General features: G+C 46.3%; 1 protein-coding gene across 4 annotated transcripts in view; it reads left to right on the top strand.

The window, feature by feature from the left end:
• The window catches only part of LOC144610744 (PDZ domain-containing protein GIPC1-like), a 69,924-nt gene that overhangs the window by 27,398 nt on the left and 16,404 nt on the right, over nt 1-26,122 (top strand). The window contains exon 6 of one of the 4 annotated variants that reach the window (XR_013549449.1): nt 5,398-6,024. The exons of 2 other annotated variants lie outside the window; for them this stretch is intronic. Coding sequence is in view for 1 of the 2 variants with exons in the window: in XM_078429682.1 (XP_078285808.1) it covers nt 5,398-5,546 (149 nt within the window). In the remaining variant the exon portion in view is untranslated. Of the gene's footprint in view, nt 1-5,397; nt 10,193-26,122 lie in introns of those variants that run through there. One more of the 4 variants, XM_078429682.1, reaches the window with a different exon arrangement.

Consider the following 26,122-nt stretch of genomic DNA (forward strand, 5'->3'; position numbering starts at 1 on the left):
ACCCTTCTTCAGACTGAGAGTCAGGGGGAGAGGGAAACTAGAGGTTTGAATAGGTACAAAGAACAAATGATGCAAAAACCAGCCATCAAAGCCAGCAACGATGATCATGGAAAGGAGGAGCCCACAATACTCCATTGTTGGCTGTGGAAAAGATAATTGCTGTAAGATAGATTGCCGTTTTCATTGCTGTCATTGTCAATGTGTTGAAAGCCATTTAGCTTTCAAATGCAGAAATAATTTGCAAAAGATTCACAGGCATTGGTTGGCTAGTTGAGAGGAAACTGCAAATAAGATATTCAACGCTTTATCGTACAGATGAGGCAATTTTATGCCTTGAGCGGATAGAATTTAACTTATGTTTCTTAATGGATAAAATACATCATTTCACAATCTTCAGAGAAGGAATGGGTGATGTTTCGACACGGAATATCTCCCATTCCTTCTCTCCAGAGATGCTGCCTGACACGCTGAGTTACTTCAGCAATTTGTGTCTATTTTCGATTTAAAACAGCATCTGCAGTTCTTTCCTACACATTTCCCAATTCTTGCTTCAGTTCCTTTCCAACTATTGCTTCTGCCATCTACGTTAAGGAGTGTTGTAATCTGCGTTCAACATCTATATATTAAAACTCTTGTTTGTTTGTTTGTTTGTTCCTGAACAACAGCCAAAATGGTACAAGATAGCGCGACCATTTTAGGCCCACCTTACTCACCATTGGAAGAAGTTTCAGAAATCGGTGTTATATTTTTATAGTCATTCACATTTTAAAAGTTTAAATCTATCTCCTAGGGAGGGAGGGGGTGTAGGGAGGGGGGAGGATAAGGGGGGTTGCAGGGGATGGAGGGGGGAGGAGGAGGTGGAGGGAGGGGGAGGGAGGGGGAGGGGGAGGGAGGGGGGGGGTGGTGCACCAATGCAGGAGAGATTTGGGCCCAACGGGTCCACTTGGTCTAGTGAAACATGAAATTAAAGTGATGAGTGGAAAGGCTTGGGGGATGGGCAAAGATTGGGGTGGGGGGGGTCAGTCTCAGTCTACCCCACGACAGAAGGGGGAGGAGTTGTACAGTTTGAGAGCCACAGGGAAGAAGGATGTCCTGTGGCGTTCTGCCCTGCATCTTGGTGGAACCAGTCTGTTGCTGAAGGTGCTCCTCAGGTTAACCAGTGTTTCATGGAGGGGGTGAGCTGTATTGTCCAGGATGCTCCGCAGTTTGAGGAGCATCCTCCCCTCCAAGACCGCCTCCCGTGAATCCAACTCCACCCCCCAGGATGGAGCCAGCCTTCCTGATGAGTTTGTTGATCCTATTGGCGTCTGCAGCCTTTGCCCTACTGTTCAATGTCCCACCCAGTGTTCGATTTCCTCCCACATCCCAAAGCCCCTGCAGTTTGGTAGATTAATTACCCTCGGTATAGGTGGATCGTAGGGGAACCGCAGTGGAGTTCATGGGCATAGAGAGGGTAGACAGTCAGAACCTTTTTCCCAGAGTGGAAATGTCCAACACTAGAGGGCATAGCTATAGGTGAGATGGGGAGAGTTTAAACGAGATGTATGGGGCAAGATTTTTTTACACAACGAGTAAAAAAGTGGGGCAGCACGGTGGCGCAGCGGTAGAGTTGCTGCCTTGTAGCACCACAGACTCGGGTTCGATCCTGACTACAGCTGCTTCCTGTAAGGAATTGTGTAAGAAAATAACTGCAGATGCTGGTACAAATCGGAGGTATTTATTCACAAAATGCTGGGGTAACTCAGCAGGTCAGGCAGCATCTCAGGAGAGAAGGAATGGGTGACGTTTCTGAAGAAGGCTCTCGACCCAAAACGTCACCCATTCCTTCTCTCCTGAGTTGCTGCCTGACCTGCTGAGTTACTCCAGCATTTTGTGAATAAATACCTGTAAGGAGTTTGTCAGTTCTCCCCGTGACCACATGGGTTTTCTCCGAATGCTCTGCTTTCTTCCCACACGTACAGGTTTGTAGGTTAATTGGCTTCTTCTAGTGCATAGGATAGTGCTAGTATGCAGGGCGATCGCTGGTCTGCGCGGACTTTGTTAGCCAAAGAGCCTGTTTCCGCGCTGTATCTCTAAAGTGGTGGGGCTGGAACACAGCCTGGGGTGGTGGAGGCAGATACGATAGTGGCCTTTCGGAGGCTTTTAGATAGAGACTTCCACATGGAAGTGCAGGGAATAGAGAGATATGGATCATGTGCAGGCAGATGAGATCATATTGGGCACAAGCATTGTGAGCCGAAGGTTCTGTTGCTGTGCTGTACTGTTCAGTGTTGGATGTGCTAGTGAATAGGTTATGGGACAGTAAGTGGGGCAGTGAGATTGCTCTGAGAGCCCAGCATAGACCCGAAGGTGCCAATGGCCTACGGCTTAAGGAAATAAGAAACGGGACATCTGCAAAACACATCTGTCGGAGATGATGGCATTATTTTTTTAAATACTATCGCCAGGGCGGAGGGCAACTATGTCCAGGTCCACCACCGATTTTCAGCAGGTCAGGCAGCATCTGTGGAGGGAATGGGTGGATGACAGGCCCTTTGGCCCACCGGGTCTGCGCCGCCCAGCGATCCCCGCACACTAACACAATCCTACACCCGCTACGGGCAATTTTTGCATTTACCAAGCCAATTAACCTACGTACCTGTACGTCTTTGGAGTGTGGGAGGAAACCGAAGATCTCGGGGAAAACCCACGCAGGTCACGGGGAGAACGTACAAACTCCGTACAGACGGCACCCGTAGTCAGGATTGAACCTGAGTCTCCGTCCGGCGCTGCATTCGCTGTAAGGCAGCAACTCTACCGCTGCGCCACCTGGAAAGGAAATGAAAGGAAAGGAAAGGCTCCTGGAAAGGAGAGTGGGGAGTTGAACAATCCTTGTTGACATGTTGATTCATTAGCTTTGACATCTATGCATTAGAGGGAGGTTGCATTTATATAATTTATTGGTATCACTAAATGATTTGCACAGCAGTTTACTTTCAGGCGCAGTGATTATTGTGCAGCAGCCAGACCTTTGTTGACCCAAAAACAGCTTCAGTTGGACAGTTGACCAGCAAACTCCCACTTGCTGGAGGACCACTGTCCAAAACGCCTGGAGAAACTGCTAACTCGCATGTAATGGCGGCGTGGGATTTTAAACCCTCAACTGAACCACAACATAGAAGTTGCTCCTGTCACTTATGAATTCATGGCAAGGGGCTTGAGAAACGGAAAAACTGCACTCTTTCCGATCTCACCAACAGTGTCATTGAGCCACGACTTGCTTTCTAGTTCAAAAACTTAAAGATTTGGGATTTACTAAAAAGGAAGTTTTTAGTAAGGGAAAGGTTGGGACAAAGGTTGATAGCAGAGAAGGAAATGAAGTTGACATAATTAGAAAATGTAATTGTGTGTTTAAACATTTAATATTTTCACTGTGGTTTATTTTTACTTTAAAAGACTTATAGTTCCTTAATTCTCCCCTTTATCTTAGAAGGTTATCTGCTAAACTGGATTATTTTAGACGAGGAAATGTTCATTTTGGCAGGAAAAGTTGAAAAAGCTCCCAAATGAATCGAGATATAAGCACCGTCACTCTGATTGGGAGAGAATATCGGGAAAATTTGCCCTGAGGATATTGTTTACAAGAAAGTTCATCAAAACAGGATATGATTTTATCAGACTGTTACATAGTTCATTTTACAATCAGTGCAGTCAGTTCCCATCTCCAATCAATGGCTTCCTCCATTCCTGTAACCCCCACCCCACAACCCTCTGACACGTCTGCCCTCTCACTTCCAGTCTCATTCATTCCGATCTTTATCACTATCTGCGTCAACTCTGGAATTTCTCATTTGGCCACCTTTCTGTCTTTAACACGATGCTTAAATCCTACCTCACTTAACCAAGAGTGTAGTCAATGTCCTCAGATAGGATTGGTGTCGAAATGTGTTTGATACTCTTGCAAAATATCCGCGTGCGTTTATTTATTAACGGGAGAGAAAAAAACACAAGTTTTGGAGTAGCTCAATGGGTGGGGAACAATCTCTGGAAAAGATGAATAGGTGATGTTTCTGGTCGGAGTGGGGGTAGAAAGCTGGAAGAGAGGTGGGGGGAGAAAGCTGGAAGAGAGGTGGGGGAGAAAGCTGGAAGAGAGGTGGGGGAGAAAGCTGGAAGAGAGGTGGGGGGAGAAAGCTGGAAGAGAGGTGGGGATAGGACAAAGCCAGGCAAAAGTGGTAAGTGGAAAAATATCTGAAGAAGGATGCCAACTCAAAATGTCCCTTATTCATGTTCTCCAGAGATGTTGCCCGACCCCCTGAGTTACTCCAGCATTTTTTCAGTCCTTCTGAGTGATATAGAAACATAGAAAACAAGTGCAGGAGTTGGCCATTCAGCCCATTCAATATGATGATGGCTGACCATCCACAATCAGTGCCCTGTTCCTGCTTTCTCCCCATATCTCTTGATTCCGTTAGCCCGAAGAGCTATATCTAACTCTCTCTTGAATACATCCAGTAAATGTATGATATGTGGATACAGATGATGGGGGAAGGGCATTGCTGTACAAATATCTTTGTTGTCCAAGTTCCTGTCATGCTTCTGAGTAGGGGAATATCTCTGGTGGTCCTGTTCAGTAATTGGTATTCGGGAGGGAGTGGGAGTAACGGTTGCTCTAATCTGACGAACTATATTTGAGTTTAGTTTATAATCTTGTGTACCGAGGTACAGAGAAAAGCTTTTGCCGCGTGCTGACCAGTCAGCGGAAAGACTATACATGATTCCAGTGTTTGCAATCGAATAGATATTTAGGAAAATAACTGCAGATGCTGGTTCAAATTGAAGGTAGACACAAAATGCTGGAGTAACTCAGCGGGTCAGGCAGCATCTCAGAAGAGAAGGAATGGGTGACGTTTCGGGTTGAGACCCTTCTTCAGACTAGATATTAATCGCTGAAGTTTAGCCTATTCGCTGTGGTTTAGATGGATGGGGGAGGGGGGGGGGCATCATTGAAAGTTACTGATTAGAGAAAGGCCTGGGTGGAGTGTCCTCTCCACAGTCTAGAGTCAGGGAGAGTCTAGGACTAGAGGGCACAGCCTCAGAATTAAAGGACGTTCCTTTAGGAAGGAGATGAGAAGGAATTTCTTTAGTCAGAGGGTGGTGAATCTGCGGAATCATTGTCACGGAGGGCTGTGGAGGCCAAGTCAATAGATATTTCTAAGACATAAATGGATAGATTCTTGATTAGTACGGGTGTCAGGGGTTATGAGGAAATGGCAGGAGAATGGGGTTGAGAGGGAGAGATCGTTCAGATTCATGATTCAATGGCGTAGACTTGATGGGCCGAATGGCCTAATTCCGCTCCTCTCACTTATGAACATGAGTCTTCATTCTTCTCTCACCTGCCTGTGCTCTCCATTGCAGCTGCTACCATGGTGGACCTGGGCAAGAACAGGAGGAACCCCGACGAGTTTGCACAGGCGCTGGATGAGGAGCTTGGTGACTTTGCCTTCCCCGACGAGTTTGTCTTCGACGTGTGGGGCGCCATTGGCGACGCGAAGGCCGGCCGGTGATGAGCAGAGGCCCGTCGCTTGACACCCCCAACGGATGAATCACTGGAAAATATTTATCTAGAGAGAAGATACGCTAATAATTTTAGACTTTTGGGAGCTGGGTTACTTTTTACAAACATTTTTGAACGATTTTATACGGTTGCACTGACCAATAATTGTTTCTAGTCTACATCTGTTTTTGGAAGGGAGTCGCTTGTGGCTTTTAGGTGCTACACAGTGCTGTGGTTTGCTGCTGGGCTCTGCAAAGCGGATGCTGACATTTTGAGAGCGTTTTCCTGTGACACAATTGTGCAAAAGGTTATTTGTAATACAGGTGCTCCCCGGCCTGCGATGTTTCGACTTTGCAGTGGTGCAGACAGCAGGGAGCTGTGATCGAGCGTATTACAACGCATTTCCACTTACGACACTTTCTGTTTCCGATGGGTTTCTCGGATCGGGGCCCCATCGGAAGCTGGGGAGCTCCTGTATATGTTTGCAGGTACATTATCATATCATATCATATCATATATATACAGCCGGAAACAGGCCTTTTCGGCCCTCCAAGTCCGTGCCGCCCAGCGATCCCCGTACATTAACACTATCCTACACCCACTAGGGACAATTTTTACATTTTACCCAGCCAATTAACCTACATACCTGTACGTCTTTGGAGTGTGGGAGGAAACCGAAGATCTCGGAGAAAACCCACGCAGGTCACGGGGAGAACGTACAAACTCCTTACAGTGCAGCACCCGTAGTCAGGATCGAACCTGAGTCTCCGGCGCTGCATTCGCTGTAAAGCAGCAACTCTACCGCTGCACTACCGTGTTACTGCATTAGTGAGAATCGATATTTTTTTTTTGAGGTTGGTGGTTGGGTGGGTGCAGGATGTGGAGAAAACAAAAAAACATGCTCTAAAGATGCGAATTCCTGCCAGGATTTGCGGGCTGCAGATTTAAAAACAATGTATGAACCCAGTAAGAGGAGTTAGTGGTTCCCAACCTGAGAACAGAGTTCCACCTGTTAACGGTGTCTAAAATGGGCACCTACCCACAAAAGCCTGATGATCTTTGTGGGTCTTGGGGTGTCACGTGGGCTGGAAGCAGTTTTGCATTTTGAGCTGCCAGTGCACTCGGTATACTTTTATTTATTACTTGTGAACTTTCTAATTACATTACCTCAATGCTTTTAAAGCCGTTATATAATCACCAGTGCACTCCAACCCGTAGAAAGGTCACTTGGTCTAATCTGGAACCGTGACATGCAGGGAATCTTCACTGAAACACTTTATATCTTTCACGCAAAGGATGCCAGAGGAGGTAGTTGAGGCAGGGACTATCGCAATGTTTAAGAAATATTTAGACAGGTACATGAATAGGACAGGTTTGGAGGGATATGGGGCAAACGCAGGCAGGTGGGACTAGTGTAGACGTGACATGCTGACTGGCGTGGGCAAGTTGGGCCGAAGGGCCTGTTTCCACGCTGTAAAACTCAATGACTCTATCTTGACTTTCTTAGCTGATGCTTAATATTTCTGTCTATAAATTTTACTTTTAAATACAAAAATGGGTGGCACGATGGAGTTTCTGGCCCACAACGCCAGAGACCCGGGTTCGATCCTGACTATGCGTGCTGTCTGTACCGGAGTTTATCAAGAACCTTCAGATTGTGGAAATCGTGAATTGTGGGAATCTGAAGTAAAGTAGAGCATCAATGGGTCAGGCAGCATCCGTGGAAAGAGAAGCTGTTAACATTTGGAAACAGATGAAGGGTCTCGATATGAAATGTTGACTGTCCATTCAGACTGAAGTCTGAAACGTCGCCCATCCATGTCCTCCAGCAATGCTGCCTGACCTGCTGAGTTACTCCAGCACTTTGTGTCCTTTTGTGCATTAACCAGCTTCTGCAGTTCCTTGTTTCTACGTTTTTATCAGCCTGTTTGTCCGGTTTGGATTTTGTTTTTGCAGCTTCCTCTGAGTATTGGGCTGTTCTTTGCTGTTGGGCTGTTAATGGGCTGTTATTTGCCATTTAAAAGTTAAAATACAAAAGATTTGCTCTTGGGGCACAATGAGCAGCATGTTTTTTTGGGAGGAGATATATAATAAAGTTTTGAAACGTGACTTAACTACACGTTTAGAAGGGACAAGTAAATTCTCTTTAAGACAGTCAACAGTTTGTGTAACAAAATTAATGTTACGACATTGAAGCTCGTATGGTCCATGAAGGGTCTGAAGGGTCTCGTATGGTCTGAAGAAGGGTCTCGACCCGAAACGTCACCCATTCCTTCTCACCCGACATGCTGCCTGACCCGCTGAGTTACTCCAGCATTTTGTGTCTACCCTGGTCCTTAATCAACTGTCTCCTGCTTTTGTTGCATTGAACAGACTATCCAATTAGTTCCATTGGTCTCCATGAAAGAACTAGATAGCGTGGATGTGGAAGGAGCTTCTCGAGCCAGAGGGCACAGCCTCAGAATAAAAGGACGTACCCGAACGGAGATGAGGAGGGATTTCTTTAGCCAGAGGATGGTGAATCTGTGGAATTCATTGCCACAGATGGCAGTAGAGGCCAAGTCATTGGGTAGTTTTCAAGCAGAGATTGATAGACCCATTGATTAGTAAGGATGTCAAAGGTTATGAGGAGAAGGCAGGGGAATGGAGTTGAAAGAGAAAAATAGATCAGTCGTGATCAAATGGCGAAGCAGACTCGACGGGCCGAGTGGCCTAATTCTGCTCCTCTGTCTTGTGGTCTTGCCTCTCTATTCAGTTAGTTCCATTTCTTCTACTCTCTCCCCAACACACCGCAAATATTTTTCTGATCTGTCTTTTTTTTTTTTTAAACTCCAGTTTAAACTCTTTCCTCCGATCTTTCAAACAGTCATAACTTGCAGCTTAAAATAAGAACTTCTCACCCCATCAGTTTCAACACTACATAAAATTCCTTCGTTATTGGCACTCTGCCTCCAGCTATATCTGCTTCTTGACTATTATCAAAACTATTTATGACTTTGAATATTTTTAAATTAATCCCATCTCTGTTTACTGAAGATAAACTGTAGATTTCTCTGCCTTTATGTAACTAAACCCCCTCCTCCCTGTTATAATTATAGACCCACGCAGCTAAACATTAAGAAATGACACAAAGTGCTGGAGTAACTCAGCAGGTCAGGTAGCATCTGAGGAGAACATGGGGTAGGTGATTTTTCATGTGTGGGCAGGAACTGCAGATGCTGGTTTACACCGAAGATAGACACAAAAATGCTGGGGTAACTGATTTTTCATGTCAAGACCCTTCTGTAGACTTGAACTTTAAACTTGAAGAAAGATACTTGCAGAAGAAAGAGCTAGATAGAGCTCTTAATGATAGCGGAGTCAAGGGATATGGAGAGAAGGCAGGAACGGGGTACTGATTGTGCATGATCACGGTGAATGGCGGTGCTGGCTCGAAGGGCCGAATGGCCTCCTCCTGCACCTATTGTCTATTGTCAAACAGGAGCAAGGTGCCCGAGTCTGGGCAACAGTTTTGGCATCCAGTTAGCAACACGTACACTAATAACTTAAATATAGCCTTTCCTTTTGTTAACCATGTTTGCTGGTGTCAAGTGTGGAATAGATTAACCGTATCTAATTTTTCATTGTGGTAGAATATCACTGAACATTTGGCCTCTTTTGTCTCTTCCCACTGGGAGTGCTGCTGTCATTTTGTATACAGTTAAAATAATTTCTACAAAGTTAGCTATCAACACTGAAAATGTTGTTCTATTTATTTGTGATTCTAATGCAATTTTCACTTTATATTTTGTCTACACACAATATTACACACAACATTTCAGTACACGCACCTCGCGTTTTATATATATATATATGTTTGATTAATGTGTTTTTGACATAACATTGCTTGTTTAATTAACACTAAAACCTAATTCACGCGCGGTACTTTTGAGTTAACGCGCTCAGATTTATCGGAAAGAACTGCAGATGCTGATTTACACCGAAGATAGACACAAAATGCTGGAGCAACTCAATGGGACGGGCAGCATCTCTGGAGGGAAGGAATGGGTCATGCTTTGGGTCGACACCCTTCTTCGGATTGAGCTCAGTCACCCATTCCTTCTCTCCAGTGATGCTGCCTGTCCCGCTGAGTTACTCTAGCATTTTGCGTCTACCACGCTCAAATTTATGCCTGTTTGTATGTATATGTCTAATTTACACGTTTTAGTATTAGGCACTGTTTTTCAGGAACGTGACCCCCCTCATAAAATGCAAGATGCCTGGACATAAATGCTGTCTAGTCAGTCAGAAGAGTTAACCATGATCGCCAGTCTCTCCTTATTCACAGCCCACTTATTAACTCCTTGCCTAATCATTGTATGGGTATGTAGTTTAACACTGTACTTAAACAGTCTTAAATTGGAGCTGCATTTAACGGATTTGCAACTCCTTGTTCTGCGGAACAAACGTTTGGTTTTGCAGATCGTGGTGCAACAAGGAAAGTGATCCAATTACAATGTAGCTATCAAACAGCCGATCGGATCATAACATGGGTCACTCAGTCAGAGAATAAGCTAAGCGTTTGTCATATGTATCACAAAATGCTGGAGTAACAGCAGGTCAGGCAGCATCTAGGAGAGAAGGAATGGGTGACGTTTCGGGGCGAGACCCTGTTTCAGACTGAAGAAGGGTCTCGACCCGAAATGTCACCCATTCCCTCTCTCCTAGATGCTGCCTGACCTGCTGTGTTACTCCAGCATTTTGTGATACCTTCGATTTGTACCAGCATCTGCAGTTATTTTCCTATACTAAGCTTTTGTCATATGTTCTAACAATGTTGGCTGAAGGATAAATGTTGGCCAAGGTACAAGAGAACCTGCTACTTGAGTGTTGTGGCGTCTCGATGTACTGTATCGTGGTTTTACATTGTAGTTGACAGATGGCCGAGCCACGCAGTTTAGTTCGGAGATACAGCGTGGAAACGGGCCCTTCAGCCCACCAAGTCCGCACCGACCAGCGATCCCCGCACTATAACACTATACTACACACACTAGGGACAATTTACACTTTTACGAAGCCAATTAATCTACAAACCTGCACATCTTTGGAGTGTAGGAGGAAACCCGAACATCCAGAGAAAACCCATACAGGTTTTGAGGAGAAGGTGCAAACTGTACAGACAGCACCTGTAGTCAGGATGGAACCCGGGTCTCTGGCGCTGCAAGGCAGCAACTCTACCGCTGCGCCACCGTGCCAACCTGGCAGAGCGGCTGCCCCACCGCTTCAGAGAACCGGGTTCGATGCCGGCCCTTGAGTGCTAACGTAGATGGCATGTTCTCTCTGCGACAGTGTGGGTTGCTGCCCATGTTGCAAAGATGAACTGGGGGTCTTTCTGCTGACCGGATAGCACGCAACAAAAGCTTTTCACTGTACCCCGGTACACGTGACAATACTCATACTCATACTTTAATAGCCAAGTATGTTTTGCAACATTCGAGGAATTAAACTGAACTGAACGGGTTAGGTTAATTACTTTTAGTGTATGAGGAGAATCAGGCAGAATTAACGGGCAGGCGAGAGAGAAGAGATTGCACAGAAATAAGAGGGGGAATGGGGATTGCACAGAAATAAGAGGGGGGTGGAAAAGGTCTGAGAGGCAGCATGGTCTTGATGGGCCAAATGGTCTCTGGGCTATCCCTGGATCATAAGTAAAATATGATGCCCCTGGTGAAGCAGCACCCCTGATTGAAAGTACGTACCACACGTGTTCATGATATCTTGAGCTCTTTATCACGTGTCCTACATGTTCAATACATGTCCCACATAATGTGATATGCTACATGTTGAAGATCCAGATAGAGACGTGAAGACAATTCTCTGGCCAAAGATAGACACAAAATTCTGGAGTAACCCAGCGGGACTGGCAGCCTCTCTGGAGAGAAGGAATGGGTGATGTTTCTGAAGAAGGGTCTCGACCCGAAACGTCACCCATTCCTTCTCTCCAGAGGTGCTGCCTGTCCCGCGGAGTTACTCCAGCATTTTGTGTCTATCTTCAGTTTAAACCAGCATCTGCAGTTCGTTCCTACACAATTCTCTGGCCTACACTGAGCAGAAGAGATACTTGGTACAAACTGGGCTGATTATCAATGAACTATTTTGTATTGCGTTTGTCGTTCCTTTTTTGCAATTTCTATCCTTGCACTGTTGACAGCTAATGGTGATGCTACTTTCAAAGTGGTTTACTGGTTCTTTATTATATGTACCAAGGAATAGTCCCAGCCTACTCAACCTCTGCCTATAGATCAGACCCTCTTCTCCTGTCCAACATCCTCGTAAATCTTCTCTGTACCCTTTCCAGCTTGACATCATCTTTGCCCAGAACTGAATGCATTCAGAGAATTGGCCTCCACTAAGATCCCCTCTCATCCTTCTAAATTCCAGTGTATACAAGCCGAGTCGCTCCAGTCTTTCAACATATGACAGTCCCGCCATTCCAGGAATTAACCGAGTAAATTCTGAAATAAATGCATGGAAACGAATGAATAACCGAAGGTGGTTATTCAATCCCTTCAGCCTATCTTGCGATTGAGCGGCATGAAGGCTGGGTAGTGAATCATATTCTGTATCTCTCCACCTCCCATTGATCTGCAAATCACAGTTTTGCTACTTGCATGGTGGCACAGCGGTAGAGTTTAGTTTAGTTTAGAGATACAGTGCGGAAACAGGCCCTTTTGGCCCACTGGGTCCGCGCCAACCAGCGATCCCCGCACATTAACACTATCCTCCACCCACTAGGGACAATTTTTACATTTACCAAGCCAATTAACTTACAAACCTGTACGTCTTTGGTGTGTGGGAGGAAACCGAAGATCTCGGGGAAAACCCACGCAGGTCACGGGGAGAACGTACAAACTTCGTACAGACAGCACCCGTAATCGGGATGGAACCCAGGTCTCTGGCGCTGCATTCGCTGTAAGGCAGCAACTCTACCACTGCGCCACCGTGACCGCCCTTACAGTTGCTGCCTTACAGCGCCAGAGACCCGGGTTAGATCCTGACCATGGGTGCTGTCTGTACGATGACATTTTTCCAATAATATGAATGCTCTTGAATCATGTGAATAATGTGTTACTTCAGCACCATAAAATCCCGCTAAACCAAAAATGTTGATTTCTAGAATCGTGACCCCCGTGGGTTTTCTCCGACACTTTAGGTGCTGTCTGCACTGAGTTTGCAAGTTCTCCCCGTGACCCCCGTGGGTTTTCTCCGACACTTTAGGTGCTGTCTGTACTGAGTTTGCAAGTTTAGATTTTTTTTAGATTTAGAGATACAGCGCGGAAACAGGCCCTTCGGCCCACCGAGTCCGCACCGCCCTGCGATCCCCGCACACTAACACTATTCTACACACACTATGGGAATTTTTTTACATTTTACCCAGTCAATTAACCTACATACCTGAACGTCTTTGGAGTGTGGGAGGAAACCGAAGATCTCGGAGAAAACCCACGCAGGTCACGGGGAGAACGTACGAACTCCGTACGGACGGCGCCCGTAGTCAGGATCGAACCTGAGTCTCCGGCGCTGCATTCGCTGTAAGGCAGCAACTCTACCGCTGCACCACCGTGACGCCCCGTGACCAAGTTCTCCCCATGACCATGTGGGTTTTCTCCAAGATGTTCGGTTTCTTCCCACACTCCAAAGACGTACAAGTATGTAGGTTAATCACTGATGGCTGATCATTCTCTTTAGGTGCTGTCTGTACTCAGTTTGCAAGATTCTCCACGTGACCGCGTGGGTTTTCTCCTGGCGCTCCAGTTTCCTCCCACACTCCAAAGATGTGCAGGTTTGTAGGTCACTTGGCTTGGTATAAATGTAAAATTGTCCCTAGTGTGTGATGGTGTTAATGTGCGATAATCGGTGGTCAGCATGGACTCGGTGGGCTGAAGGGCGCTGTTTCTCTAAACTAAACTCACTCCTCTGCCCACAGGTTTTGTAGGGTGAGACAGATCTGCCCCTCTGCATGAAGGAGCTTCTTAGCATCACTCACAAGCACCCTGGCTCTAGATTTAAGTTTCTTACCGCTCCCCCCCCCCCCCCCCCCCCCACCAAGCAGAAAACCCGTTTTTTTCCTCCATCCATATAACCATATAACAACTACAGCACGGAAACAGGCCCGTTCGGCCCTACCAGTCCACGCCGACCACTCTCTCTGACCTAGTCTCATCTACCTGCTCTCAGACCATAACCCTCTAATCCCCTCTTATCCATATACCTATCCAATTTACTCTTAAATAATAAAATCGAGCCTGCCTCCACCACTTCCACCAGAAGCCCATTCCATACAGCCACCACCCTCTGAGTAAAGAAGTTACCCCTCATGTTACCCCTAAACTTTTGTCCCTCAATTCTGAAACTATGTCCCCTTGTTGGAATCTTCCCCACTCTCAAAGGGAAAAGCCTACCCACGTCAATTTTAAAACCTCTATCAAGTCCCCCCTCAACCTTCTACGCTCCAAAGAATAAAGACCCAACCTATTCAACCTCTCTCTGTAGCCTAAGTGCTGAAACCCAGGCAACATTCTAGTAAATCTCCTCTGTACCCTCTCCATTTTGTCGACATCCTTCCTATAATTTGGCGACCAGAACTGTACACCATACTCCAGATTCGGCCTCACCAATGCCCTGTACAATTTTAACATTACATCCCAACTTCTATATTCGATGCTCTGATTTATAAAGGCAAGCATACCAAACGCCTTCTTCACCACCCTATCCACATGAGATTCCACCTTCAGGGAACAATGCACAGTTATTCCCAGATCCCCCTGTTCCACTGCATTCCTCAATTCCCTACCATTTACCCTGTACGTCCTATTTTGATTTGTCCTACCAAAATGCAGCACCTCACACTTATCAGCATTAAACTCCATCTGCCATCTTTCAGCCCACCCTTCCAAAAGGCCCAAGTCTCTCTGTAGACTTTGAAACTCTACTTCATTATTAACTACACCACCTATCTTAGTATCATCTGCATATTTACTAATCCAATTTGCCACACCATCATCCAGATCATTAATGTAAATGACAAACAACAGTGGACCCAACACAGATCCTTGGGGTACTCCACTAGACACTGGCCTCCAACCTGACATACAATTGTCAACCATTACCCTCTGGTATCTCCCATTCAGCCATTGTTGAATCCATCTTGCAACCTCACTATTAATACATCTTTGCAATTCCATTAATCATTTTAGACACATCATTAGATAAGCCATTTCCACAGGCTCAGTTTCAGACTGCTTCATGCTGGGATATTACAGTCTGCTCTCAGATAGATTGTTTCCAGCTCATGAAAAAAATCTTGCAAGCTATTTATTCTCATCAGAGGCCGTTCAGCCCTTTGAGCCCTTGGTGGGACTGTCGTACGTTGAAAGACTGGAGCGACTGGGCTTGTATACTCTGGAATTTAGAAGGATGAGAGGGTCTTTTATTGAAAAATAAGATCATTAAGGGATTGGGCACGCTAGAGGCAGGAAACATGTTCCCGATGTTGGGGGAGTCCTGAACCAGGGGTCACAGTTTAAGAATAAGGGGTAGGCCATTTAGAACGGAGATGAGGAAGAACTTTTTCACTCAGGGAAGTTGTGACGCGGTTGGAATTCTCTGCCTTAGAAGGCAGTGGCCAATTCTCTGGATGCTTTCAAGAGAGAGTTAGATAGAGCTCTTAATGATAGCGGAGTCAGTGGGTATGGGGAGAAGGCAGGAACGGGATACTGATTGTGCATGATCACGGTGAATGGCGGTGCTGGCTCGAAGGGCCGAATGGCTTACTCCTGCACCTATTGTCTATTGAGTCTGTGCTGGCTCGCAGCACAATCTCACCAAGCCCATTCCCCCATTTATTTCCCAGTAACCTGTTCTCATATGTCCATTGAATGCCCTTAGTTTCTCCTCGGACCCTTGAACAGAAGGGGTAATTTGCAGGAGAAAAATCTTCCCAACCAGCACGTCTTTGGAAAGTAGTTGCCAGAAATGGGATTTGATGAAAAGGTGCCTTCTGGTCGGAATGGATATTGTGGGCCGTATCTGTGCTGTATGACTCATGAATAAGTACTAAAAGCTGCGGCTCACCGGCAGTCTCTCTGTCTTTTTTTTCTAATCTCTTCCTCAACGGAGATGCGACCTTTACCGTGTCGTATCTCCGTTCGCGCTACGGCCTAACATCGTGGAGTCGGCGGCCTCCAGCTGGGATCGACCTTGAAGACTCCGGTCGCAGGGCCTGGACTTACCATCTCGGAGGCTTCGGCCGTGGGCCCTGCAGACCGCAACATCGGGAGCTCGCAGGTCCCTGGCTGGCGACCGGTTTTTGGGAGCTCCAGCCATAGCAGCTTCGACTGCCCCGAAGCGCGAGGTACGATCGACCCGCTCGCAGGCCATTCATCGCCCTGCGTAGCTCGGCCGCGGCACTTTCCATCGCCCGGTGGGGGCTCAGGACTTTCATCGGCCTGCTCGGCTCGGCCCTGGGACTTTCCATCGCGCGGTGGGGGCTTCAAAAAGTTGGGAGCCTCGATCACCTCGTGGCACCACGGGAGAAGAATGAGGAGGAGATAAGACTTTTCTTTGCCTTCCATCACAGTGAGGGTATGCCTAGAGCAATCACTGTGATGGCTGTTTGTGTAAAAATTGTATCTGTGTGTCCTGTGCTTTTTGTTGTCTACTGCCGGACCCTGACGTGAGAGGACGCTGGCGTTGTTTATTCGCCGCTTTTCCGTTAGGATAGTTTGTCTGTTTGTTTTTATGTTATGATTGTTTATGTAAAGCGCTTTGAGCACCTGATAAGGCGCTATATAAAATAAATGCTTATTATTATTATTATAAAAGGCAGCACAGTATCGCAGCGGTAGAGTTGCTGCCGTACAGCGCCTGAGACCCAGGTTTGATCCGGACCACGGGTGCTGTCTGTACGGAGTTTGCACGTTCTCCCCGTGACCGTGTGGGTTTTCTCCGAGTGCTCCGGTTTCCTCCCACACTCCAAAGACAAGCAGGCTTGTAGGTTAATTGGTAGGTTAAGTTGTTACTGGCGTGTAGGATAGAACAAATGTGTGGGTGATTGCTAGTCGGTGCAGGCAGGTCGGTGAGCCTGTTTCCACGCTGTGTCTCTAACTAAATAATATTAAGGAAGTAACTTTAAATAGATGCAATCAGCTATGAAAAACAATCTGGATTCCATGTCCCAGTAAAACAAATGGCCCTTTGTTTGAGTTGGTAATGAATTGGTACACTCTGGAATCTGGAGCGGGGAAATGGAACAATGGACCATTGATGGGGAAAAGCCCATGAGGTATGACAGCTAGTGAGCCTCAGGCTACAGGTGAATTACTGGAGAGAGATGCAAAATGCTGGAGCGAATTTTCCCGGCACCCCTATCATTTCATCATTCGTTGTTGGACGAGATATGATACATCACCACAAATACCCTAGGCTCCAACAAGCATGGAAATCACATGCAAAGTTACGGCAAGCAGTTGCCATGGTGTGAGCGAGTGTGTAGTTAAATAATGCAAGACAACAGACAATAGGTGCAGGAGGAGGACATTCGGCCCTTCGAGCCAGCACAGCCATTCAATGTGATCATGGCTGATCATTCTCAATCAGTACCCCGTTCCTGCCTTCTCCCCATACCCCCTGACTCCGCCATCCTTAAGAGCTCTATCCAGCTCTCTCTTGAATGCATTCAGAGAATTGGCCTCCACTGCCTTCTGAGGCAGAGAATTCCACAGATACACAACTCTCTGACTGAAAAAGTTTTTCCTCGTCTCAGTTCTAAATGGCCTACCCCTTATTCTTAAACTGTGGCCCCTGGTTCTGGACTCCCCCAACATTGGGAACATGTTTCCTGCCTCTAACGTGTCCAACCCCTTAATAATCTTATACGTTTTGCAAGGACCTGTACGAATGGAAACTGCAATAGAAGATCTGAAGACAGACACAAAACGCTGGAGTAACTCAGCGGGACAGGCAGCGTCTCTGGAGAGAAGGGATGGGTGACGTTTCGGCTCGAGACCCTTCTTCAGACTGAGAGTCAGGGGAAAAGGAGACATAGAGATAAGGAAGTGTAAGGTGTGAGAACGAGACATTAAAGGGGATGGGGTTCAAGGAATATGTAGAATAGATCATTGTTAGCTAGGAGAAGGTGACAACGAAGCAAATAGAGATACAATTTAATCAAGTCAAGTTAAGTCAAGTCAATTTTATTTGTATAGCACATTTAAAAACAACCCACTTTGACCAAAGTGCTGTACATCAGTTCAGGTACTAAGAGCGAACATACAATGGCACACAAACATAACAGCACATACATAAACAGTTCACAGCCCCCCCCCCCCCCCCCCCCTCTCAGAGGGCCTCAAACGCGAGGGAGTAGAAATAGGTTTTGAATCAAGGGGACAGTCAGACTGGTGGGATGGGGGAGGGAGGGGGGATTGCAAGGGCTACTTGAAGTTAGAGAAGTCAATGTTCATACCGCTGGGGTGTAAACTACCCAGGCAAAATATGAAGCGTTCCTCCAATTTGTGCTGGCAATGATTTACCTCTGTGTGTACTTTGGGTGTTGGCACTCATAGAAACATAGAAAATAGGTGCAGGAGTAGGCCCTTCGAGCCTGCACCGCCATTCAATATGATCATGGCGGATCATCCAACTCAGTAACCTGTACCTGCCTTCTCTCCATACCCCCTGATCCCTTTAGCCACAAGGGCCACATCTAACTCCCTCTTAAATATAGCCAATGAACTGGCCTCAACTACCTTCTGTGGCAGAGAATTCCACAGACTCACCACTCTCTGTGTGAAAAAAAACGTTCTCACCTCGGTCCTAAAAGACTTCCCCCTTATCCTTAAACTGTGACCCCTTGTTCTGGACTTCCCCAACATCGGGAACAATCTTCCCGCATCTAGCCTCTCCAACCCCTTAAGAATTTTGTAAGTTTGATGCAGCCAGCAATCCCAACAATTGCCTGGAGTGACCCTGATATCTCCCGCCCCTTTGAGGTGGGGCAGGATCGGATTAACAACTGCGAGGCTGCCAGATGTAGGTTCACAGCAAAACATATCGCATGGTCGGACGAAGGGGCAGTTTTTAGGCGGGAGTCGGGTGCAGTCACAACAGCTGTGTAGGTAGGAACTGCAGATGCTGGTTTAAACCGAAGATAGACACAAAGTGCTGGAGTAACTCAGCGGGTCAGGCAGCATCTGTGGAGAACGTTGGCAGGCGACAGGATGAAGAATCTGAAGTAGCGTTGCAACATGAAACGTCGTCTATCCTTGTCCTCCAGAGATGCTGCCTGACCAGCTGAGTTACTCCAGCATTTTGCGTTCTAAGAGAGAGAGAGAGAGAGGGAGAATGAGAGGAGGCGGAAAGGGTGAGAGGAAGAAGGAGAATTAGAGAATGGTTGTGAGAAGTTGGGTCATAGAGTCATACAGCGTGGAAACAGGCCCTTCGGCCCACCAGGTCCGCGGCGACCAGCGATCCCTGCACATTAACACTATCCCACACACACACTCGGGACTTTTTTTTACATTTACTGAGCCAATTAACCTACAAACCTGTACGTCTTTGGAGGAAACCGAAGACCTCGGAGAAAACCCGCGCAGGTCACGGGGAGAACGTACAAACTCCGTGCGGACAGCGCCCGTAGTCGGGATCGAACCCGGGTCTCGGGCATTCGCTGTAAGGCAGCAACTCTACCGCTGCACCACCGTGCTGCCCTGTGTGCTGTCTTTGTGCTAGATCACAGCCAGCATCGGCCCTGGGGCCTTGTTCCCTCCCTAGCAACTCAAGGATCACTCGATCAACACGTTCTTTCTGCATTCTTCTGCTTCTAACACGAGATCCCATCAGTTCCTTTCCCGGCCTTGAACAAAAAAGGCGCTTGTGTTATGAGGAGATGAAATCCACTTTGGTTTCTAGCCCCATTGGTATTTCTTACGAGCTGCATCCTTCAACTCAAGATTATGGGTCTGAAGAAGAGTCTCAACCCGAAACATCACCTATTCCTTTCCTCCAGAGATGCTGTCTGATCTGCTGAGTTACTCCAGCTTTTTGTGTCTATCTTCAAGATTGTGAGGTTGCTTTGATTCAGGAATGGCAAACATTGAAGGTGATCTTTCAGCCTGCTGTCTTGTGCTAAGCCTTTTGAACTGTATGCAGTTGTCAAGACTGGTTTGATCCACATCTTCGCAATCCCAACCCTTTTCCAATTATCTGCCGTCGTGATCCAGTGTTAGACAACAGACAATAGACAATAGGTGCAGGAGGAGGCCATTTGGCCCTTCGAGCCAGCACCGCCATTCAATGTGATCATGGCTGATCATTCTCAATCAGTACCCCGTTCCTGCCTTCTCCCCATACCCCCTGACTCCGCTATCCTTAAGAGCTCTATCTAGCTCTCTCTTTATCCACACTGTACTTACACGGATACCTCTGTTATTGTTTACTAACATGGAAGTGTCAGGGGTTATGGGGAGAGGGCAGGAGAATGGGGTTGAGAAGGAAAGAGATCATCCATGATCAAATGGCGGAGTAGAGGTGATGGGTCGAATGGCCTAATTCTGCTCCTATCACTTATGAACTAAATTAATGATTGGATTATTCAAGTTGTTTTATTTGCCTTGGGATATTTATGCCTGAACTTTAATAAATTGCCGGTGAGGTTTATTTACACAAATGTATGTTTGATGTTGAATCTGTTTCACTTTATTTTGCCTCTCATTTATTTCCCACCACATACAGATGTTCTACAGCTGCAAAAGTAGGAAAACAATTTTTTATTCATTGCTATTATGCTCTTGTGTCCCCAGAGTGCTGGGGTGGTTTGTAACTGGGCCCTAGATAGCGAATGGCTGGACCAAACTACAAGGCTCTTCCAGCCTACTCTGCAAGGTCGGCCATGATCTCGGGACGAACAGGACTTCTCTCACTTTTGGCATTATCCCCACATTCCCGTCCAGCTCCCAAATCTCTCGATTCCCTGAATTTCCAACAATCAACATTCAACATCTCCACAACAAGGCATGAATTGGTCTCAGCAGCGGATTGTTCCAAAACGCAGAACAATGAGTAAAGGGATTTCTCATCTCAGTCTTCAATGGCTGATCCCATATCCTGAGACTGGCCCCCTACTGTTATGGCCTCCAGGGTATAAATAGTGGCACCAGAAGCCTGCACATCAGTGGGGCTGCAGTTGAGTTGCTGCCTTACAGCGCCAGAGTCCTGGGTTTGACATAGCAGTAGCACAGTGGTGCAGCAGTACAGTTTGATATTGTTTGACATTCGTGGGCGGCACGGTGATGCAGCAGGTAAGTTGCTGCCTTACAGCGCTTGCAGCGCCAGAGACCCGGGTTCCACCCCGACTACGGGCGCCGTCTGTACGGAGTTTGTACGTTCTCCCTGCGTGACCTGCGTGGGTTTTCTCCGAGATCTTCGGTTTCCTCCCACACTCCAAAGACGTACAGGTATGTAGGTTAATTGGCTTGGTATAAATGTAAATTGTCCCTAGTGTGTGTAGGATAGCGTTAGTGTGCGGGGATCGCTGGTCGGTGCGGACTTGGTGGGCCGAAGGGCCTGTTTCCGCGCTGACTAACAAAAATAAATCAAGCTATTTGGGGACAATCAGAGAGTTTATACTCCAGAGAATCTTATTTTAATCTTAACTCGACCCAAATTATTTTCTATGTCTAACAAGGCCTTATTCACATTTGTTTATTGTTTCCTGACCAGCGCTATCGAATGATCTGTTAACTGGCGTAAGTACTTTGTGTGTTGTTTGTGTTATTCATTGCTGCACTGCCTGCTTTCTGAAACTTACCAGCAATGGTCTGCAAACACAGCCATCTGATTTCATTTTCCTCTCGTTGCCCAGAGCTCAGAGTCAATCGCCGAAGAGACTAAAGTTGAAGAATTGCCTCCTTGCATTACAGCAGCTCGATGGAAAAGCATTTCACCAGGTTTGCTCTGCATTGGGAAACTGAGCAGAGGAATTCCAGGGATCAACAGAGTGCTTGGGAAGCTGAGAGACTTTTGCTTTGCTTTGAAGATTGCTTTTAGACTTTAGAGATACAGCACAGAAACAGGCCCTTCGGCCCACCAGGTCCGCGCTGACCAGGGATCACCCCGTACTCTAACGCTATCCTACACACACTAGGGACAATTTTACCAAAGCCGATTAACCTACAAACCTAAGGTATTTATTTCCCAAGGCAGGAATATGGTACTGATTGAGAATGATCAGCCATGATCACATTGAATGGCGGTGCTGGCTCGAAGGGCCGAATGGCCTTCTCCTGCACCTATTTTCTATTGTCGATTCTATTGTCTATAAAATAACTGCAGATGCTGGTACAAATCGAAGGTATTTATTCACAAAAAGCTGGAGTAACTCAGCATGTCTGAAATTCTAATTGACGCTTATAAATGCGAATCCCCTTCGACAAATTTTAAGAATAATAATTTTTGTCAACTAAAATGGGATTAGTGTAGGATGTTTGATGATTCTTAATTGGAAATATGCAGACTAGTTTAGTTAGCTTAGTTTATTGTCACGTGTACCGAGGTACAGTGAAAGGTTTTTGTTACTCCAGCTTTTTGTGATACCTTTGATTTGTACCAGCATCTGCAGTTATTTTCCTACACAACCTACAAACCTGTACGTCTTTGGAGTGTGGGAGAAAACTGGAGCACCCGGAGAAAACCCACGTGGTCACAGGGAGAACGTACAAACTCACCTGTCCGCTAGGTGTACGGACAGCACCCATAGCATTGCTCTTGATAACTTTTTATTGGGCAAGGGCATTGAGGGAAAGATAAAAGTTAGAACATAGAAAAGAAGTACAGCACAGGAACTGGCCCTTCGGCCCGCAATGTAAATGGTGAACATGATGCCAAGACCAACTTGTATCTGCCTGTACATAATCCATATACCTCCATTCCACGGTACGGTAGCGCAGCGGTAGAGTTGCTGCTTTACAGCGAATGCAGCGCCGGAGACTCAGGTTCGATCCTGACTACGGGTGCTGCACTGTAAGGAGTTTGTACGTTCTCCCCGTGACCTGCGTGGGTTTTCTCCGAGATCTTCGGTTTCCTCCCACACTCCAAAGACGTACAGGTATGTAGGTTAATTGGCTGGGTAAATGTAAAAATTGTCCCTAGTGGGTGTAGGATAGTGTTAATGTACGGGGATCGCTGGGCGGCACGGACTTGGAGGGCCGAAAAGGCCTATTTCCGGCTGTATATATATGATATGATATGATATTCCCTGCATATCCATGTGCCTATCCAAAAATCTCTTAAATGCCACTATCGTTTCTGCCTCCGCCACCATCCTCGGCAATGTGTTCCAGGCACTTTTACAGTTATTTTTAAGGTGCCAAAAATCAATATTTATCTGTTATCCAACACATCACGATCTGATCTTTAATTTATTGACTTCTTAAATCTTCCTGTGTTTAAATTAGCGGTGGCTTTTTTTCAGCCCTGTATTATTGATTGCACTCGAAGAGAGTCTCAATCTATTGGAACATTCTGAAATTCTAATTGACGCTTATAAATGCGAATCCCCTTCGACAAATTTTAAGAATAATAATTTTTGTCAACTAAAATGGGATTAGTGTAGGATGTTTGATGATTCTTAATTGGAAATATGCAGACTAGTTTAGTTAGCTTAGTTTATTGTCACGTGTACCGAGGTACAGTGAAAGGTTTTTGTTGCGTGCTAACCAGTCAGCGGAAAAACAATACATGATTACAATCGAGTCATTCACAGTGTACAGATGCACGATAAGGGAATAATGTTAATAACGTTTAGAAACATAGAAACATAGAAAATAGGTGCAGGAGTAGGCCATTCGGCCCTTCTAGCCTGCACCGCTATTCAATATGATCATGGCTGATCATCCAGCTCAGTAACCTGTACCTGCCTTCTCCCCATACCCCCTGATCCCTTTAGCCACAAGTGCCAGATCTAACTCCCTCTTAAATATAGCCAATGAACTGGCCTCAACTACCTTCTGTGGCAGAGAATTCCACAGACTCACCACTCTCTGTGTGAAGAAATGTTTTCTCATCTCGGTCCTAAAAGACTTCCCCCTTATCCTTAAGCTGTAACCCCTGGTTCTGGACTCCCCCAACATCGGGAACAATCTTCCCGCATCTAGCCTCTCCAACCCCTTAAGAATTTTATATGTTTCTATAAGATCCCCCCTCAGTCTTCTAAATTCCAGCGAGTACAAGCCTAGTCTATCCAGTCTTTCTTCATATGAAAGTCCCGCCATCCCAGGGATCAATCTGGTGAACCTTCTCTATACTCCCTCTAAGGCAAGAACATCTTTTCTCAGATTAGGATACCAAAACTGCACACAATACTCCAAGGCCCTGTACAACTGCAGTAGAACCTCCCTGCTCCTAAACTCAAATCCTCTTGCTATGAATGCCAACATACCATTCGCTTTCTTCACTGCCTGCTGCACCTGCACGCTTGCTTTCAATGACTGGTGCACCATGACACCCAGGTCACGTTGCATCTCCCCTTCTCCCAATTGGCCACCATTCAGGTAATACTCTGCTTTCCTGTTCTTGCCGCCAAAGTGGATAACCTCACATTTATCCACATTATATTGCATCTGCCATGCATTTGCCCACTCGCCTAATCTATCCAAGTCACTCTGCAGCCTCCTAGCATCCTCCTCGCAGCTAACACTGCCACCCAGCTTCGTGTCATCCGCAAACTTAGAGATGTTGCATTCAATTCCCTCGTCCAAATCATTGATATACACTGTAAATAACTGGGGTCCCAGCACTGAGCCTTGCGGTACCCCACTAGTCATTGCCTGCCATTCCGAAAAGGACCCGTTTATTCCTACTCTTTGCTTCCTGTCCGCCAACCGATTTTCTATCCACCTCAACACTGAACCCTCAATACCGTGTGCTTTAAGTTTGTACACCAATCTCCTATGTGGGACCTTGTCGAAAGCCTTCTGAAAGTCCAGATACAACACATCGACTGGTTCTCCCTTATCCACTCTACTAGTTACATCCTCGAAAAATTCTATAAGATTCGTCAGACATGATTTGCCTTTTGTAAATCCATGCTGCCTTTGTCCGATGATTTCACCACTTTCCAAATGTGATGCTATCACATCTTTAATAACTGACTAGCATTTTCCCCACTACCGATGTTAGGCTAACTGGTCTATAATTCCCCGTTTTCTCTCTCCCTCCCTTTCTAAAAAGTGGGGTTACATTAGCTACCCTCCAATCCTCAGGAACTACTCCAGAATCTAAAGAGTTTTGAAAAATTATCACTAATGCATCCACTATTTCTGAGGCTACTTCCTTATGCATTCTGGGATGCAGCCTATCTGGGCCTGGGGATTTATCTGCCTTTAATCCATTTAATTTACCTAACACCACTTCCCGACTAACCTGGATTTCCCTCAGTTCCTCCATCTCATTAGACCCCCGGTCCCCCGCTATTTAATGCAAGATAAAGCCAGTAAAGTCCGATCAAAGATAGTCCGAGTATATGAAAGATTTAGAGGGATATGGGTAGGTGGGACTAGTATTGATGGAGCATATTTGTCCACATGGACTAGTTGGCCAATCATCTTGTTTCCCTGCTCTATGACTCCATCACTATGTGTCTGTTTAGTTTTAGTTTGGTTTAGAGATGCAGCGCAGAAATGGACTCTTCAACCGACCGCACCGACCAGCGATCCCCACATCACTATCCTACACACACTAAAGACAATTTTTACAGTTACCAAGCCAATTTACCTAGATACCTGCACGTCTTTGGAGTGTGGGAGGAAACCGAAGATCTCGGAGAAAACCCACGTGGTTCCGAGGAGAACGTACAAACTCTGTACAGACAGCACCCGTAGTCGGGATTGAACCCGGGTCTCCGGCGCTGTAAGGCAGCAACTCTACCGCTGTGCCACCATTGTCCCTAGTGTGTGTGTAGGCTAGTGTTAGTGTGCGGGGATCGCTGGTCAGCACGGACTCAGTGGGCCGAAAGGCCTGTTGCCATGCTGTATCTCTGAACTAAACTAAACCCTTGAGTGGACAAGAAACAGAAAGATATGAACCTGGAGTGAGTGAATGGGATTAGCGTTGACGCTCACGATCGTCAGTGTGGACACGAGGGGCTGAAGGGCCTGTTTCTCTAAACTCCACTTCCTGGGGTTAGGAGAGATAGATCAGCCATGATCGAATGGCGGAGTGGACGATGGGCCGAATGGCCTAATTCTGCTCCTATTACTTATGACTTTATGACCTTATGAGGACACAACGATGCCCGCATATCCTGGTTTTAACAGGAAAAGCCCACAGTTATGCCACCCTTTTGACAGGTTCACAAACTCGCCAGTATATTCTGATGTTTGTTGCATTTAATAGAAAACACCTGAGCTTGGTATGTAGTTAGAAGTACATTTTGCAGTGTTCACAGCAGCAGTGGTCAAGGTGTGTGCTTGTGCACAGTTTAATGAATGCGTGTGTGTGTGTGAAAGGGAGGAGAGGGAGGAAAAGAGAGAGATAGAGGAAGGCAGGGGA

Source organism: Rhinoraja longicauda, chromosome 37 (genome assembly GCF_053455715.1).
Source record: "Rhinoraja longicauda isolate Sanriku21f chromosome 37, sRhiLon1.1, whole genome shotgun sequence".
Classification (NCBI taxonomy): Eukaryota; Metazoa; Chordata; class Chondrichthyes; order Rajiformes; family Arhynchobatidae; genus Rhinoraja; species Rhinoraja longicauda.